Raw genomic sequence first — 17658 nt, 5'->3', positions numbered from 1 at the left:
CAGAAACTGGTCAGCCTAACACTAGAAGTCGGATTGGTATTCAGGGGGCATCTCTAAGATGCTCTCTGGGTAAATTTTGCAATAAATTCCACACTGGCATCAGTGTGCATATATTGTGCAGAGAAGTTTGATACCAAACTTCCCAGATTTCAGTGTAGCCATTATGGAACTGTGGAGTTCGTGTTTGACAACTCCAAGACAATATAGTCTTATGGCTACCCTGCACTTACAATGGCTAAGGTTTTGCTTAGACACTGTAGGGATATAGTGCTCATTCACATATGTCCTCACCTGTGGTATAGTACACCCCGCCTTAGGGCTGTAAGGCCTGCTAGAGGGGTGATTTACCTATGCCACAGGCAGTGTGAGGTTGGCATGGCACTCTGAGGGGAGTGCCATGTCGACTTAGTCATTTTCTCCCCACCAGCACACACAAGCTGTGAAGCAGTGTGCACGTGCTGAGTGAGGAGTCCCCAGTGTGCCATAAGATATGCTGCAGCCCTTAGAGACCTTCCCTGGCATCAGGGCCCTTGGTACCAGGGGTACCATTTACAAGGGATTTATCTGAGTGCCAGGGCTGTGCCAATTGTGGAAGCAAAGGTACAGTTTAGGGAAAGAACACTGGTGCTGGGTCCTGGTTAGCAGGGTCCCAGCACACTTTCAGTCATAACTGGCATCAGCAAAAGGCAAAAAGTCAGGGGGTAACCATGCCAAGGAGGCATTTCCTTACAGCCGGGGTCCTAAAATTCAGACTGTTGCAGAGTGCATAGCATGTGGATTGGCGGACCCCACCAGGGGGTACTGGCCACCCTATGGAAAGCTTCTTTGCACATCCTGAAGAATCTACCTAGAAGTGATAGGGGCACAACCCCTGAAGGCACTGCTATTAACCACGGGAAATGAGATCACTGTAAATGGGACTGGACCACTGTGAATAGACACTGCACAGCCCTTTTAACAACCTAGATTTCAACAAAGTCTTCTGGGCCAAATGGGAGCACATTTTGGGACCGGATTCATGCTCCAAGATTCTCTCATCCTTTTGTAGATGATCAAGCTCCAGTCTGATGAGCCATAGTCTGGTTATGACTCACACCTTTGCCAGACTGTCCCTGTATGCACTCTAACTAGCACAGAGAGACAGTCTGAGAAGTATGCTGTTTATTACCATTGTTGAGTGTGTGGACATAGGATGCTTCACATCTAGTGAGTTTTGATGCACCTCGCCTCAACATTGCTAATAAATAGTGCAACTGTCTCTTGATTAGCATACATTATTTACACCTTACTTTTTGTGTAGTAGATTTAAACAATATATGTAAACAGACACAATGTTCTATATATAAACAGTGGTAATATCTTACTACTACAATCATAGTGCTTATAGAGGGAATCCCATTCAATATGACTACCCACTGCCCCTACTTTGTGCTAGTTATTGACAATTTTCCTAAAGCTTTGTGTGCAGAATTGAGAAAGGAGATCATTAATAACCACTAGGAACATGCCTGCCTCTATCCAGACAGTGAACTGGAGTCATATCTGCATTCAGCTTCATACTTCAAGATTGTATACAGTGGCCGCTCTAGAGAGCATTGAGGTAAATAATGGCTGTGAGAGAAAGCATAATCAGTTACTAATCACCTCTGTTGCAGTTGATATTTTATTCATTGCAGTATTTGTTTGGTGCGAGGTATAAAATTTGAATTTGTCTCTCTTCTTAGGGTTCAGATGATTGTTTGGTGAAGATATGGTCCACTTATGATGGCCGTTTACTTGCTACACTCAGAGGACATTCAGCTGAGATTTCTGATATGGCTGTGAACTATGAAAATACACTCATTGCTGCTGGAAGTTGTGACAAAATTATCAGGGTTTGGTGCTTGAGAACCTGTGCCCCAGTTGCTGTACTCCAAGGACACACTGGTGCTGTTAACTCTTTGCAGGTAATCATACTCTTTTTAAACTCATCTGTAATTAATGCCAAGTTGGGTGTGCTTTACCTTTTGAGTAGCTTCTGGTGTCTTAGCCCATCCACTATTTTCTGTTATGTACAAAGTTGTTGTGTGGCAGAAGGTCTGGAAATCATATTTTGGCTTTTATTGCTGATGTACAATTGAGCAATAGAACTGTCACTTCTAAACACAGGCAGGATAGGAATGGTGCGAACTGATAAGTATCTGTTCCAGTTTCAACCGCTTGGGGTTGTACACTAACCAACAATCCTGTCCTTTGCCCTCTTCCAGCCCTCTTAAGGCATCCGAGTAAATGTATTGAAAGGTAGCCCATTTATTTGCAGTATCCATAGTGTTTGCTTGAAAGTTCAAACAATTATGAAGAACCTTGTGAGGCCTTGTTGCTCCCTGGGTGTGCCCGTTAGCGAAAAAGTTTGTAGTGAGTGGTTGTTTTCAAATTACAGGCACTCAGATGTTGGCTCCCAAGAAGGACATCATAGTGGATCCTGACCCTTGATTACCCCTGCCCCATCCAGCTTTCCCTAAAACCCTGGAAGGCGTTGGATCTACAATTTATTATGCCTGTGTGATGCTCATATTAAATTAATAAGTAGTTATCCCCGCTACCCCATGTGACCTGATTTCTGAAAGAGCATTAAACCCAATAGCTGACCTAATTGAAACGCAGCTTTACTGCGGCAACGTTTTCCAACATGTGACATTACGTAACTTAATTCTCAAGTTGTCATAAAACCCCAGTCATCTATTAATAGTGAAGCCACACAGTGCACCATGAATAGGAGCTTGTAGCAGCAAGGGTGACCCTATAGTCACTTAATCAGTGCTTTCCTCCAAATGCTTTTGATGTTCAAAAACCCATTGTTATTTGCCATTTTGAATGAGGAATTATTTGGTAATTCTGGCTTCCCAACAAGCCAAGTTTAGTAGTGTGGATACTTCTTTCCTGCAGTCCTGTCACCACGGGGGGAAGGGGATTGCCAAAGAAAGCAGCTTTAACATATTTTTTAAACATTATTGCCCCAACAGAAATTTAGGAATCTCTGTCATCATTTATAAGCGGCTTTTGAAGCCAAAAATGTCATAACGACCTAAAAAGCTAAGAGGACGTTGTTTTTGGAGGTATATGGTTATGTGTCAGGAAAAAACACAACAAATAAGGAAGAGGTCAACAATTGTGGATCTCATGAACAATTCTCAGCCCTTTGTTGCATTTTTTTTTTTCTTTCTGTGGTATGGATAAGGACAGATGATTGCCTCAATTTAAATTGCATCGTGAAAGTTTGTGTCAGGATCACTTTAAGGTGTGCCCAGTACTGCAAGTATCCTCAACGCATTTTACATGATAACAGAAAAAGTCCCTATGGCTTGAGATCGTGTCATGGAACAACACTCAACAGAGATTAACTTTCTTGTGACCTCCCAAGGCGGGGAGAGTAAAACTCCATAATTGAAGAGATATATACCACAGCATTTCTGACTACGAAGGCAGATAATTGTACTTTGTGGCTGGTATAATACAATACTGCATTGTGATGAAATTATAATTGTATGTAGGTGGAGTTTACTATTGAAGACACTGCTACCAGACAGATGTTTACAGAACTCTCAGGCATTGGGTCATTCATAGATTCTCATGCTTTACTCATTCCCCATTGTCAAGCTGAGTCCCACAGTGACATTACAATAGTAGCAAAGGCAAATGTGTTTGCTTCAGTACCCCCTTGACATCATTAGAAATTTTAAATTCAGCCAGGGAGGTGAAGACCCACTGATCCAAGAAAGACTTTACAACCTCAACTGAACCTCAGAGGATTGCACCTCCAACACAGGCGCAACTTCACCAACAGCCGGTTGTCACTGCTTCATCCTGGAAGACATGGTTTGCAATGGTCTTGCTGATGTCTCTCACTTGTGGTACACCATTAGTAACCATCCCAACCACTCTGACATCAACAAGAACATACGCTATGTTGACAATGACTGCAACAAAGACATTCTCTATTACAGCCTCTTCTGTCATATTTCGTTTTTACACCAAATTAGTAATAAAATCCACTGCTCATTAAAACCCTTGAAGCCTTGCAATAAATTCCCTAATTAACCATCTCCTCTAAAATGTTGACTCCCCTAAAAGGGAGTTGCAGGATGAGACTCCATTTGAGGCAGTCAGGATTAGTAAAATTAGGCAATAATCAGTTGCAGCTCAGTTCCTTTCCAGGGGACCTTGGTCATACGTCCTGAACACAGAATTGCCCTACCCATGTGCATGACTCTGGAGCACTTTAAAATAAATACATGTCTGTTTATGTATCCATGAATATGTAATTGTTCATAGCATGTTACATGTGACCTTGCAAAATTCATGGAACACCGAAGTGCATTGTGTCCATATTACATACATGGGCTTGTCATTACAAACTCCACAGCTCCATGATGGCTTCACTGAAGACTGTTTTGGCATACGTGCCAAGTTCGACAGAGGGTGGGGAGAAAAACAGAGGGTTATGATCTTCTTCCCTTGTATAAAGTAAATGTGTGCCTACTACTCTGATTAGAGGTGTAGGTGTTGAACTGTATGTGGGTACACCCTACACTACAGAGCTACTGGTCAACATGTTTCTCAGCATAAAGTAGTCTAAAAGATCTGGTGGCATTTTTCAGGACCTGCTAATGTGCCTAACCCTCATCACAAGAGTATAAATTACTCTATTACATATGAAAGCACTGGAGTCTTACACTGGATCGATATTGTAGGAAGCTGGCTCTGTATATACTATATCAAAATGAGATATACTGTGCACAGTCCAGGGGTTCACCAGAGGCTTAACGGAGGCTAAAGTAGATAATACTAATGCTCTTTTTGTGGCAGTGTGGTTGAGCAGTTAGGCTTATCAGAGGGTAGTGTAAAGGATTTGTTGTACATACACACAGACAATAGAAGAAGCACACACTCAATGACTTAACTCCATACCAATGGTTTTTATATAACAAAACATCTTTTGTTAATTTATTTCTTGAACCACAAGATTCAAGTTGCAGGTAAGTACATAAATTAATAAGTATTTCACATATGTATCAATACCACTTGATTGGAGTTGGCAAGTTGTACAGTTTTTGAATACATGGCAATCTGCTTTAAACATTGACACACTGCAATATCCAGAACACTTCCTGGGGGGGAAAAAATTAGTACATTTTGCAGGTAAGTACAACACTTGCAGTTCCAGTCTCTGGTGGTTAGGAAGTCCACTGGTAGGGGTTCAAGTTAAACCCAAACACCCACCACCAGCAACACTGGGCCAGTCGGGTGCAGAGGTCACACGATGAGGCAAATTTAACATGGCCTGCCACTGGAACTGGGGGCACTCTGATTCAGATCTGTTGGCAGGTACGTACCCCGGTCTTTGGAGAGCAGACCTGGGGGGGTTTAGAGGAGCACCGGGGAGGCCACACGTAGGCACCAAACTAAAATCTTCAGTGGCGTTTGAGAGGCCGCATGCAGGGTGCACACAGAGCATTGGGCTCCCAATGCTTTTCTATGAGGGGACTCTGGGGTCACTTAGATGCTGCAGGCTGGGTCCAGGGGGTCGGTTTGGGAAAACCACAGACTGGATAAGTAGGAGGGCTGCCTGCTGAACGTTGCTGCGCTGGTGATCGGGTTCTCCAGGGCCTGGAGGCTGCAGGTGCAGTGTACTTTTAGGTGTCGGTTACCTTTGTCCATAGCTTTCGCGGTTAGTGGGGTGCTCTGGTTTAACACTCTAGGCATTGTCGTGGGGAACAGGAGAGGTCAACCCAGGGTGGGCACCTGGACATGGGCGTCGGGTGCAGAGTGGTCACGACTCGCAGATCCAGGGAGGCTCTGGAGTCCTTAGTTGTAGTTTCTTCTTGGACAGGGCCACTGCCCACTAGAGTTCTTGGCCCTCTGTGATGCAGGGCAGCCCTCTGGAGCTTGGTAGAGATCACTGGTTCTGCAGGATGCCACGCTTTCTTGTTGCAGGTTCTCTGAAGCAGGAGACAGGCTGGTAGGGCTGGGGCTAAGTCAGTTTGCGTCTCCCTTCTTCTCTGCTGGGATTTCAGCTTAGCTGTCCTTCTTTCTTCCTCAAAGGTTGCCAGGAATCTGACGAACTGGGTTCAGGGGAGAACTTAAATCCTGGATTTAGGGGTGTTAAACGGGTCAGAGGGCAGTAGCCAGTGTCTACTGTCCCTGAGGGTGGCTACCCCCTTCTTGTGTTCACTCCCTTTGGGGCGGTGGGACACAAACCTAACCCTATTGGTTCTTGTCCTCCAAACTAAGATGGAGGATTCTGCAGGGAGGGAGGGGTCACCTCAGCTCTGGACACCTAAGCTGGTCCTAGCTGGGGTGGTCACGCCTCCCTGCTTTCCCTAATTTTCCCACCGAACTTGCTGCCAAAACTAGGGCTTTGTCCGAGGGGCGGGAAACTCCACTAGCTGAAGTGCCCTGGGGCACTTTAACAGGGGGCTTCAGCCTTTGAAGCTCACCGCCAGGTGTATCAGTACCTTCAGGGTTAAGATGTGAAGCACATTCACCCAGAACAAGCTTTTTCTGGCCACAGAGAGCACTAAGGCTCTCACCCCATGTGGTCAGAAACTTGTCTGGAAGTGGCAGGCTGGCATAGACTAGTCAGTCCTGCACTAGCAGTTTAGCGAACATACAGGGGGCATCTCTAAGATGCCCTCTGGCTGCACTTTTCAATAAATACCACACTACCATCTGTGTGGGTTTATTGTGTTGAGAAGTTTGATACCAAACTTCCCAGTATTCAGTGAAGCCATCATGGAATCTGTGGAGTTTGTAATGACAACCTCCCAGACCATATGCTAAATATGGATACAGCGCACTTACAGTGTCTTAGAATGGACTTAGATACTGTAGGGGCATATTGCTCATGCAGCCTTGCCCTCACCTGTGGTACAGTGCACCCTACCTTAGGGCTGTAAGGCCTGCTAGAGGGGTGACTTGCATATGACACAGGCAGTGGTTTGTGGGCATGGCAACTTTGCCTTTTTCTCCCCACCTGCACACACAAGCCGTAAAGGCAGAGGGGTCCCCCAGGGTGACATAATATATGCTGCAGCCTTTGGGGACCTTCCCTGGCCACAGGGCCCTTGGTACCATGGTACCTTTTACAAGGGACTTAAATGTGTGCTATGGGTGTGCCAGTTGTGGAAACAAAGGTACAGATTGGGGGAAAGAACACTGGTGCTGGGGCTGGGTTAGAAGGGTCCCTGCACACTCTCAATCAAAGTTGGCATCAATATCAGGCAAAAAGTGCAGAGTAACCATGCCAACAAGCGCACATCCCTACACACATGCTTATGAATGTGGGGACCCAGAATACAACAAAACAGTAGTGTTAAGTGGAAATGACATTTTCCACCTTAGAGAAGTATTACAAGTGTGTGAATAACACCATTCCATACTCATGCACAACGTGGGGTAAAGAGAACACGCATTCATTCTAAGACAGGTGCAGCATCCCCAATCGAGTAATTCTTACCCTACATGTTCAGGTACACAGGTCCCTTGGGGATTTCTTGGATCTTAGCTACTCTTTAATGGCAATCATAAAGATTAATGAAATATTTTTTAATGTCATGTAGGGACTATGGGTATCCTTCTATTAGGTTATGAAGATTCCTGATGGATCTTGTCTGCAAAACGTCGTGGGCTAATGCATTAGCCAGTGTTTACAACTGTTGCAGCTTAGTAAATGTTAGTCAAAAATTGTATTTCCAAATCAGTAATAGAAGTGGTCTACCTTCACTTCCCATGATGCAGGTCTCTAGTTTGCACAACTGTGTCCCCATTTTTTGTATATGATAATTGCTGTTCATATATCCACTTTGACAGCCCGCCAGTAAAACGTTTTTATTACCGTTGGTACAATAGCAACATCACCCTCAGTAGAACACCCTCTGAAATGGAGGCTCCAGCTTGACAGCTCCCGCCTTCTTGCTGTTGTGGTTTACTGCAATATCCTGTGCTGGTCGTATTGTTTAACACAGACTCAGCAGCATAACAGTTGCCACCAAAGTATTACCCCTGTTAAAAAAAAAAAAAAAGGACCGTATTGGATCACTGATGTTTTAACTAAAGACAAGATCTTGTGACCTCGTTTGACACATTAAAACAACTACTATATGAAAAAGGGGTACATTGTGAGAGTCCCAATAAACTAGTATGACAGCCCCCCCCTTTCACCCCTCCCAAAAAAAGACGTTCTTCCAGGTAATAGAGGTATAGGAAGTTGCTGTGCCAGGTTACTGATGCTTTAATAACAAGATGATATGCTCACTTGTGAACCGGTAATGCAGCAAAAAATGTTGGTTTACACGCCAGCGGAATGTAAACAAGCGAAATGCCTAGTCACACCATGTGTTAATAGCGGTACTGCTTCGATATTGGTAGACCGGTCACCCAGGGTCACTTCCTACCCAAAGAATGTCACAACTAAAATCCGTACTCACTTGTTTGCGGAGTGCTGTGGTCTGTACGATCTACTCCGTATTCAAGCTTCTCAGAGTGATCCAGAGCTGGAGAGGTCCAGTTTAAGTCTCTGACAAGGCAGGGAGCAGTGAGTCCATCGAAATGGATAAAGGACAAACTAAGGGGAGTGAATATGGTGCCGATCTTGGAGTTTTCCTTCATTTGAAAAGGAGAGGGGAAATGAATAGGAGAAATTACCTAAAGGGGACCAACCCATAAAAGTGTCCACTACAGAAACACTGTTACAGAGTAAGATAGAACTGATACACATACTATGTTACTTTGAAACAGCCTGTGTTTCTGAACTTCTGCTCAAGACCAAAAATTAGATGTTGAAGTAAAGAAGGCTGGTACCCTACTTCATAATCTTGTCATGGGATATAACTCTGCTTCCAATGCATAGGTTCAAATCATCTTATTTATTGTGGAGGGCTGCCAGGTCAGGGACAATGGTGACTACTCTTGATTCCAGAATTCATAGCACGGATTGTCATAATTCAAACAAGTGTTCCCTGTCGAAAGGCATGTTGAGACGTGCCTGCTGAACTTTGCGGAGTTGGGGACTTCAGCGGGGCTGCAGTGGCGTCAGGCCTGCAGGGTCGTCGCACTCCAGCAATGGTCACGGCTTCGATTGCAGGCGGCATCACGGGATTCAGCAGCGGCGTCAGTCCAGACTCGTCCAAAGTCAGTTTACCTGGTTTTTCTTGTTTTTTCCTCCAGCTTCTCCTTTCAAGGGCCCAGGGACTGGATTTAGGCACCAGTTGGTATTCAGGAGTCTCAGCAGAGTCCAGGTGCTGGCAGAGGAAGTCTTTGATGGCCATGAGATTTCAGAACAGGGTGCAAGCTCAGTCCAAGCCCTTGGCGATTCTTCTTAAGCAGGAATAGACCACAAAGTCCAGTCTTTGTCCCCTTGCACAGGCAGAAGCAGAAACTGCAGGATACCCCAACAAAGCACAGGCAGGGGCAGCACTTCTCCTCAGCTCTTCTCCTTGGTAGAGGTTCCTTTTGGTTCCTTAAGGAAATCTTGAAGAAATCTAAAGTCTAGGGTTTTGTCTCGAATACTTATACCCCTGTCTGCCTTTCAAATTGCCCAACTTCAAAGAAAAGTCTCTGTGGTTTACAGGATCCTTCCTTGCCCAGGCCAGGCCCATTTCACACACCAGGGGGTTGGAGACTGCATTGTGAGGGGGCAGACACAGCCTATTCAGGTATAAGTGACTACTCCTCCCTCCACTGTAGCCCAGATGGCTCATCATGATATGCAGGCTACATCCAGCCCCCTTTGTGTCACTGTCTAGAGGAAATTGACAAACAGCCCAGCTGTCAGCCTGACCCAGACAAGGTATCCATAAACAGGCAGAGTCACAGAAAGGTTAAAGCAAGAAAATGCCTTATTTCTAAAAGTGCCATTTTCAAACTAACAATCTGAAACCCAACTTCACTAAAATATGTATTTTTAAATTGTAAGTTCAGAGACCCCAAAATCCATATTTCTATCTGCTCTCAAAAGGGAACCTGTACATGGAGAATATTTAAAGGCAGCCCCCCATGTTAACCTATGAGAGAGAGAAGTTTTGTAACAGTGAAAACCAAATTTGGCAGCATTTCACTGTTTGGACATGTAAAATACATCAGTACATGCCCCACCTTTAACATACACTGCACCCTGCCCATGGGGCTCCCTAGGGCCTACCTTAGCGATGCCTTACATGTATAAAAAGCTAAGTTTTGGTCTGGGCAAGTTGGCACACTTGCCAAGTCAAATTGACAGTTAAAACTGCACACGGACACTGCAGTGGCAGGTCTGAGCCATGTTTACAGAGCTACTTACGTGGGTGGCACACTCAGTACTGCAGGCCTACTAGTAGCATTTGGTTTACAAGCCCTAGGCACCTCTAGTGCACTTTACTAGGGACTTATTAGTAAATCAAATATGGCATTTATGGAAAACGCAATTGCACATACAATTTCACATAGGGAGCACTTGGACTTTAGCACTGGTCAGCAGCTGTAAAGGGCCCAGAGTGGCAAAAACAGAGTCCAGCACACAGCAACAACCTGGGAAACAGAGGCAAAATGTTAAGGGAGACCACGCCAAGGATGTCCGGTCTAACATGCCCCTTGTCCTTGAATAAAACCACAGTGGAATTAGGAGAAACAGGGACCTGGCACCTTAATAAACATACGAACTGCTGCTCAAATAACTGTGTATTTGATCAGGTGTCCATGTAATCTCATTTACGTAGGGATGACCATGATAATGGTCAAGACACTCACCAATGAGCATCGAAGCACCATCAGATGTAGTCATACTACCTCAAAACATCGTACCCACTTTGTAATCACTCTTCAAATGGCCTTAGATGGGAGGTCTTGGAAACAATGCAAGATTCTCAGATGGTATCTAGAAGATTGTTTGAATAAGAGAAACAGTTAGTCTTTAGATTACGGACCCAGAATAATGGATTGAATGATGAGATCTTGTGGTCAGAATTCTGGAATCAAGAATAGTCACCATTGCCCCATACCTAATAAGTAAGATGATTTGAGCCCCCAGGGCTATACACTGGAACCATATCGCATGACAAGACTATGAAATAGGATACCAGCCTTCTTTACTTCGACATAAAATTTTTGGTCTTGAGCAGAAGTTCAGTAACACGGACTGTTTCAAATTAAAATGGTATATGTATCAGTTATACTTTATTCTGAAACAGTGTGTTCGGTGGCATGTGTGGCTGTAAATACACCTGCTTTGCTTAAGTCTGCCGTATACTGTTGGGTTCGGACTGTTGCAGTTTTTGTTTTTGTTAGAAGAATCTTTTCGAGTCACAAGATCGAGTGACTCCTCTCGGTGATCCTGCGCTTGCGCATCGAGTCCTTTGTTAGATTCTTTTCTCTCTGCCATTTGGTTCGGAAGTGTCTTCCTCTCGGTCTGGTATTCCTCAGCTGTTTCTATTTTGAACTCTTCTTTTATCTCAACTACTGTATCTTGTTTTTTCAGTCTGAAATTCTACATCGGGAGTCGGCTTAACGCACTTTGAGGCATCAGCGCCTGTCTCTGGCCTACTCCTTCATGTTGTGTCGGGATATGCAGGGCTGATGGAAAGGACTTCATTTCAATTCTGTCCGCTATGCCATTTGAAATTTCCACACTCCGACCAACACGTGGTGTGTAACGTGTGCTTATCCTCGGACCATAAAGAAGAAACCTACTACACCCTTCTGTCTTTTCGATCCAAAAAGACCCTCTGGGACCAAAGAGCATGTCGATTGGAGATTGCGTTGAAGACACCAGGCAGCACACCTGATATTATTGAGGAAGAGCATGCACAGGAGGAGATCGAACAGGAGGAGGCCTTCATGGAAGATTCAAAGTCAGATGCTCAATCTGACATCGAAAGTCAGCCTCTCACCTCAGCGCAACCCATAAGAATATCATCCCCGACCTCCCATACAAAGACTTTAAAGAAGCCCCACAAACAGGTTTGTGTATTTCGGGCCATGGTCCGATCCGAAAGTTACTTTTGGATGACCAGCCTTCCGACTCTGCACCAAAAATAGCCAAGACCTAAGACGTCTTCGGCATCGACCTCCTGCTCGGCAGCATCTCACACAGCCTCAGGATCGAGTAGACCTTCAATCCAAGCATTTCGGCTCTGATCAAGAAGCCTTTCGCATCCACTTCAGAGCAGAGAGCTTCGGGTCAACATAACTTTTCCACTCTGTAAACTTCGGAACCAAAGATTGTGTCTTCCAGAGACTCCAGCCATTCCTCAGGAGGAGCTTCACCAGTGGAGCCAATCCACAAAATAATGGACGTTCTCTAGCACCAGCTCCGTATCCGAAAAGGAACAAGAAGAATAATTGCTTCCCCCCTTGTCCCAATCAAGAGAAAACTTGCCCTTGGACACTGGTCCTCCACCAAAAAAGGTCTCCAAGGACAAAACTCCAGTTTGACCCCAGCCTTCTCTGCCACACTCTCCTGTGCTTCCTCCTACTCCTCCACCACCTCCCTAATCTCATCCACCTATTGTTGAGCCACAATTTTCTCCCCAAGGTTAACACCACCTCAGATGATTTGGGGGACATTCCGCAAGATATTGACCCATGGGATTCATACGATCCAGATCCCATATTACCAAACAACCCTGATTTATACCCTGCACGCCCTTCACTCACTGAAGATGCAACTTTGTTTGAGCAGGTCATAGCACTAGCAGCTGCATATCACAACGTACAAATGTAGTCTGACCCTATTGAAGAGGATTTTCTCTTTGATACACTGACTACCACCCATAAACAAAGTCAGTTTTTGCCATGTTGCCAGGTATGCTTAGGCATGCCACAGACATTTTCGTAACCTGTTGGGTCAAGAGTTGTTACCCCAAGAGTCGATTATTTAAAAAGAAAAAAAAGAAATTGTTTATATATAAATAAATGTTCGATGGCATGTGTAGCTGCAGATACACATGCTGTGCACATCCCGCCATCTGGTGTTGGGCTCGGAGTGTTACAAGTTGTTTTTCTTCGAAGAAGTCATTTCGACTCCATTGCTCATGGGCGTCGACTCCATCTTAGATTTTTTTTTTTCCGCCATCGGGTTCGGACGTGTTCCTTTTCGTTCCGTGTTTCGGGTCGGAAAGTTAGTTAGAATCTCGGAAAAAAACGTCAGTATTGTTTGCGATCGGTATCGGGTTAGTTAGAACAAATCGACACCGATTTTTGAAGAGCTCCGGTGGCCCTTCGGGGTTTTTTCGATCCCCCGTCGGGGCCTGCCCGGCCGCGTGCGACTTCAAGGCTGATGGAACGGACCCCATTCCGCTTCTGCCCAAAATGCCATCACAAGTATCCGTATCACCATCTGGTCTGTAACTTGTGCTTGTCCCCCGAGCACAAGGAGGATACTTGTGAAGCCTGTCGAGCGTTTCAGTCGAGGAAGACACTGAGAGACCTTTGAGCCAGGAGACTACAAATGGCGTCCACGCCGACAGGTCAATATCGTTTCGAGGAGGAAGAAGAAACTTTCTCCGTCCACGAGTCGGATTCTGAAGAACTCGACGCCAAAGAAACACCCAAAACCGTGAGTAAGACGTCGAAAATCAAGACTCACGAGAAGTCCACAAAAGCCCAAGGGACGCCACCGCCAACAGGCCATGGCTTAACCCGAAAACTAGGTGACCAATCCAAGGCACCGAAAAAGGGCATGCTGGTGTCGAAGTCATCCGACTCCGGTCGAGATACCACCACACAGCAACCTTGGAGCCGAGACAGCGGCTCCGAGAAACTTCGGCACAGAGACAGCGGCACCGAAGAATTTCGGCACCGAGACACCACGCCGAAAACAAAGAAGGTTTCTTCGGAGCCTAAAAAGACTTCCGAAAAGGTTTCGGTTCCGAAACATCCAGCCTCGGAGCCGAAAACTAGTTCCTATACAGAGGAACAAGGATTAACCTCCCAATTACATAGATTTGGAGAGGAGCTTCAAGCTGTAGAGCCTGACTACACGCAAAGAAGGCTTCATATTCATGAGGACACAGGGAAGATAACCACTCTTCCCCCAATCAAAATAAAAAGGAAACTTGCCTTTCAACAAAAGGACAAGCAACCACAGGCAAAGGTGGCAAGGAAAACAACCCCACCACCGTCTCCACCACCATCAATACATGCATCACCAGCAACAACTCCACCACTGATGCACTCACCAGCTCATACTACAATGAGTCAGGATGATCCCGATGCATGGGACCTTTACGATGCTCCAGTGTCTGACAACAGCCCAGACTCCTATCCTACAAAACAGTCACCACCTGAGGACAGTACATCCTACACACAGGTGGTCGCAAGGGCAGCCGAATTTCACAACGTCACCTTACATTCGGAACCAATTGAGGATGACTTTCTGTTTAACACCCTATCCTCCACCCATAGCCAGTACCAAAGCCTTCCCATGCTACCAGGAATGCTAAGACATTCAAAACAAATATTTCAGGATCCAGTTAAAGGCAGAGCCATAACTCCAAGGGTGGAGAAAAAGTACAAGCCACCGCCAACAGATCCAATCTATATTACAACACATCTAACACCAGACTCAGTAGTTGTCGGGGCAGCTCGTAAGAGAGCCAACTCTCATACCTCAGGAGACGCACCACCTCCAGACCAGGAGAGCCGCAAATTTGATGCTGCGGGAAAAAGGGTTGCAGCACAAGCAGCAAATCAATGGTGTATTGCCAATTCACAAGCACTTTTGGCAAGATACGACCGAGCTCATTGGGATGAAATGCAACATTTCATCGAACACTTACCCAAGGAGTTCCAAAAAAGAGCGCAACAGGTGGTGGAAGAAGGACAAAGTATCTCAAATAATCAGATACGGTCTTCCATGGATGCAGCAGATACAGCTGCAAGGACAATAAACACTGCAATCACGATACGAAGGCACGCATGGCTGCGCACTTCAGGGTTCAAGCCGGAAATCCAACAAGCTGTGCTCAATATGCCATTTAATGAACAGCAATTGTTTGGGCCGGAGGTGGACAATGCCATTGACAAACTCAAAAAAGACACCGATACAGCCAAAGCCATGGGCGAACTCTACTCCCCGCAGAGCAGAGGCACATTTCGAAAAACACCTTTTAGGGGAGGGTTTCGAGGTCAACCCACAGAAACCACAACCTCACAAACAAGGCCTACTTACCAGGGTCAATATCAAAGGGGAGGTTTTCGGGGGCAATATAGAGGGGGCCAATTCCCAAGAAATCGAGAAATTCCAAGGCCCCAAAACTCCTCAAAATAAACACTGACTCACAAGTCACACAACCCCATCACATAACACCTGTGGGGGGAAGACTAAGCCAATTTTACAAACTTTGGGAGGAAATAACAACAGACACTTGGGTCTTAGCAATTATCCAGCATGGTTATTGCATAGAATTTCGACAATTCCCTCCAAACGTCCCACCGAAAACACACAAGATGTCAAAACAACATATAGATCTTCTAGGACTAGAAGTTCAAGCATTGCTACAAAAGGACGCAATAGAATTAGTACCAAATCTACAAAAAAACACAGGAGTTTACTCACTGTACTTTCTAATACCCAAAAAGGACAAAACTCTGAGACCAATACTAGATCTCAGAACACTAAATACCTACATCAAATCAGACCACTTTCACATGGTCACATTACAAGACGTAATCCCACTGCTCAAACAGCAAGACTACATGACAACACTAGACCTAAAAGATGCGTATTTCCATATACCAATACATCCTTCACACAGGAAATACCTAAGGTTCGTATTCCAAGGAATACATTACCAATTCAAAGTGTTGCCATTCGGAATAACAACTGCACCAAGAGTTTTTACAAAATGCCTGGCAGTAGTAGCTGCACTTATCAGAAGGCAGCAAATACATGTGTTCCCGTACTTAGACGACTGGTTAATCAAAACCAACACGCTAAGACAGTGTTCACAGCACACAAAATATGTCATACAGACCCTTCACAAGCTATGTTTCTCCATTAACTATGCGAAGTTGCCACTTTTGCCGTGTCAAACACAGCAATACTTAGGAGCGACAATCAACACAGCAAAAGGGATTGCCACTCCAAGTCCACAAAGGGTTCAAACATTTCACAAGGTAATACAGGCCATGTATCCAACACAAAAGATACAAGTCAAAATGGTAATGAAACTCCTGGGCATGATGTCTTCATGCATAGCCATTGTCCCAAGCGCAAGATTGCACATGCGGCCCTTACAACAGTGCCTAGCATCACAATGGTCACAAGCACAGGGTCAACTTCTAGATCTGGTGTTGATAGACCGCCAAACATACATCTCGCTTCTATGGTGGAACAGTACAAATTTAAACCAAGGGCGGCCTTTCCAAGACCCAGTGCCACAATACGTCATAACGACGGATGCTTCCATGACAGGGTGGGGAGCACACCTCAATCAACACAGCATCCATGGACAATGGGACATACATCAGAGGCAGTTTCACATAAATCACTTAGAACTGTTAGCAGTATTTCTAGCGCTGAAAGCTTTTCAACCCATAATAACCCAAAAATACATTCTTGTCAAAACAGACAACATGACAACAATGTATTATCTAAACAAACAAGGAGGGACACACTCGACACAGTTGTGCCTCCTAACACAAAAAATTTGCCATTGGGCGATTCACAACCACATTCGCCTAATAGCACAATTTATTCCAGGGATTCAGAACCAGTTGGCAGACAATCTCTCTCGAGATCACCAACAAACCCACGAATGGGAAATTCACCCCCAAATACTGAACACTTACTTCCAAATTTGGGGAACACCACAAATAGATCTATTTGCAACGAAGGAAAACTCAAAATGCCAAAACTTCGCATCCAGGTACCCACAACATCAGTCTGAGGGCAATGCGCTATGGATGAACTGGTCAGGGATATTTGCTTACGCTTTTCCCCCTCTCCCACTCCTTCCATATCTAGTAAACAAGTTGAGTCAAAACAAACTCATACTAATAGCACCGACATGGGCAAGGCAACCTTGGTACACAACACTACTAGACCTGTCAGTAGTACCTCATGTCAAACTACCAAACAGACAAGATCTGTTAACACAACACAAACAACAGATCAGGCATCCAAATCCAGCATTGCTGAATCTAGCAATTTGGCTCCTGAAATCCTAGAATTCGGACACTTAGACCTCACACAAGAATGTATGGAGGTCCTAAAACAGGCTAGAAAGCCTACCACTAGACACTGCTATGCAAATAAATGGAAAAGATTTGTCTATTACTGCCATAATAATCAAATTCAACCCTTACACGCATCCACAAAAGATATAGTAGGATACTTACTACATTTGCAAAAAGCAAAACTAGCTTTCTCTTCCATAAAAATACATCTGGCTGCAATTTCAGCTTACCTGCAAATTACGCACTCAACTTCATTATTTAGGATACCTGTCATAAAAGCGTTTATGGAAGGCCTAAAGAGAATTATACCACCAAGAACGCCACCAGTTCCTTCATGGAACCTCAACATTGTCTTAACACGACTCATGGGCCCACCTTTTGAGCCCATGCACTCTTGTGAAATGCAATACTTAACGTGGAAAGTTGCATTTTTAATTGCCATCACATCTCTAAGAAGAGTGAGTGAAA

The 17658-nt window shown here is 44.9% G+C and overlaps 1 protein-coding gene across 1 annotated transcript in view; it reads left to right on the top strand.

Annotated features, from left to right (window-relative positions):
• Positions 1 to 17658, top strand: part of BRWD1 (bromodomain and WD repeat domain containing 1) — a 1722898-nt gene that overhangs the window by 177744 nt on the left and 1527496 nt on the right. Inside the window, exon 8 of the mRNA XM_069202575.1 lies at positions 1725 to 1946. Within this exon, the coding sequence (XP_069058676.1) occupies positions 1725 to 1946 (222 nt within the window). The remainder of the gene's footprint in view (positions 1 to 1724; positions 1947 to 17658) is intronic.

The sequence above is a fragment of the Pleurodeles waltl genome, chromosome 8, assembly GCF_031143425.1.
Source record: "Pleurodeles waltl isolate 20211129_DDA chromosome 8, aPleWal1.hap1.20221129, whole genome shotgun sequence".
NCBI lineage: Eukaryota > Metazoa > Chordata > Amphibia > Caudata > Salamandridae > Pleurodeles > Pleurodeles waltl.
This window is presented reverse-complemented; position numbering and strand designations above follow the sequence as displayed.